At 51.7% G+C, this 2,435-nt stretch overlaps 2 protein-coding genes across 2 annotated transcripts in view; one reads left to right on the top strand and one right to left on the bottom strand.

Annotated features, from left to right (window-relative positions):
- LOC101849690 overlaps positions 1 to 2,435 on the top strand; it is a gene marked incomplete at its 5' end in the record, with an annotated part of 59,415 nt that overhangs the window by 13,731 nt on the left and 43,249 nt on the right.
- LOC101849206 (major royal jelly protein 2) overlaps positions 147 to 2,435 on the bottom strand; it is a gene marked incomplete in the record, with an annotated part of 18,292 nt that continues 16,003 nt past the window's right edge. Inside the window, 2 exon segments of the mRNA XM_005097624.3 lie at positions 147 to 1,044; positions 2,094 to 2,241. Of these exon segments, the coding sequence (XP_005097681.2) occupies positions 260 to 1,044; positions 2,094 to 2,241 (933 nt within the window).

Here is a 2,435-nt window from a genome sequence, read left to right as displayed (position 1 = left end):
CTCTCTCTCTCTCTCTCGCTCTCTTCCTCCCTCCCTCCCTCTACGTTTGATGCTCTTCAGTCTCCCCCTCTCTCACTGCTTCTCTCTTGTCTCTCCCTCACTTTCTTCCCCCACCCTCTCCATTTCCCCCTCTCTCTCTCCCTCTCTTTTCCTCTCTCTCCCTCTCCCTCCTCTCTCTCCCTCTCACTCCCTCTCTCTCCCTCTCCCCCCCCATCTCTCCCCCTCCTCCCCCCTGTATTTCTCAGTTCTCAGTACTGGGTTACCCGATAATCGGTAGAAGTAAGGACCTGGGGTCCAAATAGCTCCTATCGAACACCCTGACCTTCCAGATTCTGAAGTTGGCGCCACTTTTGCCGGAAAAGTCCAATCCCCCACGTAGGAAGAGGTGGGCGTTGTCGGCGGAGAACCACAGGTATCCGTCCGTGTCGATGGTGAAAGAGTCCGGCCACACAAGGCGCTGGTGGTTCTGCGCTATTTCGTCCTGCGCCATCATCTTCACGTGCCCCACGTCCACGCCCTGCTCACGAGCCTGTCGCCTCACGTCCCACTTGTACACCGCGTCTTTGGTGAGCGCGCCGTAGTAGAGGCTCCTCTTCCCGTACGTCATTCCGCCCGTCTGGGAGACTTTCGCGCCAACCAGCCTCACAGACGACGCGAAATCCACTCGCCCGCTCGCTCTCAGCGCCCTAGCGTCGACTTGGTACAGATCTTTGCTGCCCAACGCGCAGTAATACACGTAGCGGAAATCCCCGGAGATGGCTAGGCCGTCGATGGGCGTGACCATTTTGTAGGTCACGTTAGACACGGTGATGTTGGAGCCCACTCCGGGGTCGGCATCGAAGGACTTATGGTAGAAGGAGCGGGTGATGTTGGTGTAGAGGTCGAAGGAGTAGAGCTTGGAGTCGGTGGCGTCTGTAATGTACACGTAGCGGACGTAGCGCCGGAAGAAGGGGCTCACTCGGTCAAGGACGATGTCGTTGAGGAAGTTGGTTTCCTTGGCAACCACGTCTTCCGGGAACTCGTGGCTCCGAACGAGACTGCCGTCTAAAAATAAACAGGAATGGGGGTAAAAGTAGGTAAAAGTAAGTATCATACCATTCGAATATGTAGGTACATTTTACGCCCCCCCCACAATCAATGGCGTCGGTGGCTTAGTGGTAAGATAATCGTACGATTGCGGGTTCGGGGATTCGAGCATCAGCTCGGTTCGACGTTGTGTCCTTAGGAAAGGTACTTTACACGAATTTCCCACTTGGCTCGGTCTTTTCGGAGGTACCATCTGTTAAATAACCTAATAGTATTGATAGGGGCGTTAAACCTATACAGTTTCACCATTTTTCACGCCTCCACCAACACAGTTTAAATAATTTTGAAGACATGCTTCCGACCTTGCCTGTCAGGACCAAGTCGGGCTGAAAGAGGTACAACGTCACAGCAGAAAGACCAAAATACTCAATAAGAATCCTCCCCACTAGAGAATTGAACTTGGGTCTCCTGCGTGCGACAGCGAAGTGTCTGACTGCTACACCGCAAGCGCCGGTATTATACATGAACTGTTATAATACTTACTTTATTAAAACAATCAGACGAGTTTGTGAATACCGAAGGCAAACAGTTTGAGTTTGAGTATCTGGGGGGGGTTAAGCGGGTGATTGGAGGACGCTACGAGTAGGTCCTACTTCTTTTCTTTCCCTATGTTGTTTCTGTCTATCTGTCTCGATTCTTCCCTGTACTATGTGACCGTTATTTTGTTGATAGATAGACAGACAGGGGTCGTTGGCGAGTGCTCTCGTGTGGTTCGCTCCTTCTTTTCTATCAAACCTCTATCGTCCTTATCTCCTCCTTTTTTTTCGTTGTTTCCGTTCTGTTAGTTACTCTCTTGTAACACCTCTATTCTTCGGCATTTATATGACCTAATTGTGTTGCAAGTACTGTAAAACACTTACTAAAGCTAAAACTACCCCCCCCCTTTCCCACCCCTTCCCTCACCATTGAAGTAATAGACAAGTTTGGCCGGACACCACGATTGATCAATCAGATCTGATCCCCCCCCCCCCCCCCGCGGGTTCCCCCTTCCCCTTCCCTCCCCTCACCATTGAGGTCGTAGACGACAAGTTTGGCCGGACACACAGTGACGTTCCCGCCGTGGTGTTCACCAGGTGGCGCGAAGATCCCGGCCCGACCCGCGTCGATGACGTACATGAGTCCGGTGGCTGGGTCGACCTCCATGCTCATGGCGCACTGTGGGGAGGAAAAGATACCGACATGTTTTTGTAAGAATGTTACGGCTTTTGCAACACAAATAAGTCATATAAGTGCCGAAGATTAACGGAGTTTCGACGGAGTAACATACAAAACGTACACACACACACACACACACACACACACACTCAGACACACACACACACACACACACACACCTAAACACACACACA

Source organism: Aplysia californica, unplaced genomic scaffold (assembly GCF_000002075.1).
Source record: "Aplysia californica isolate F4 #8 unplaced genomic scaffold, AplCal3.0 scaffold00159, whole genome shotgun sequence".
NCBI classification, from domain to species: domain Eukaryota; kingdom Metazoa; phylum Mollusca; class Gastropoda; order Aplysiida; family Aplysiidae; genus Aplysia; species Aplysia californica.
The sequence above is the reverse complement of the archived record's forward strand: the minus strand, read 5'-3'. Positions and strand labels throughout refer to the sequence as shown.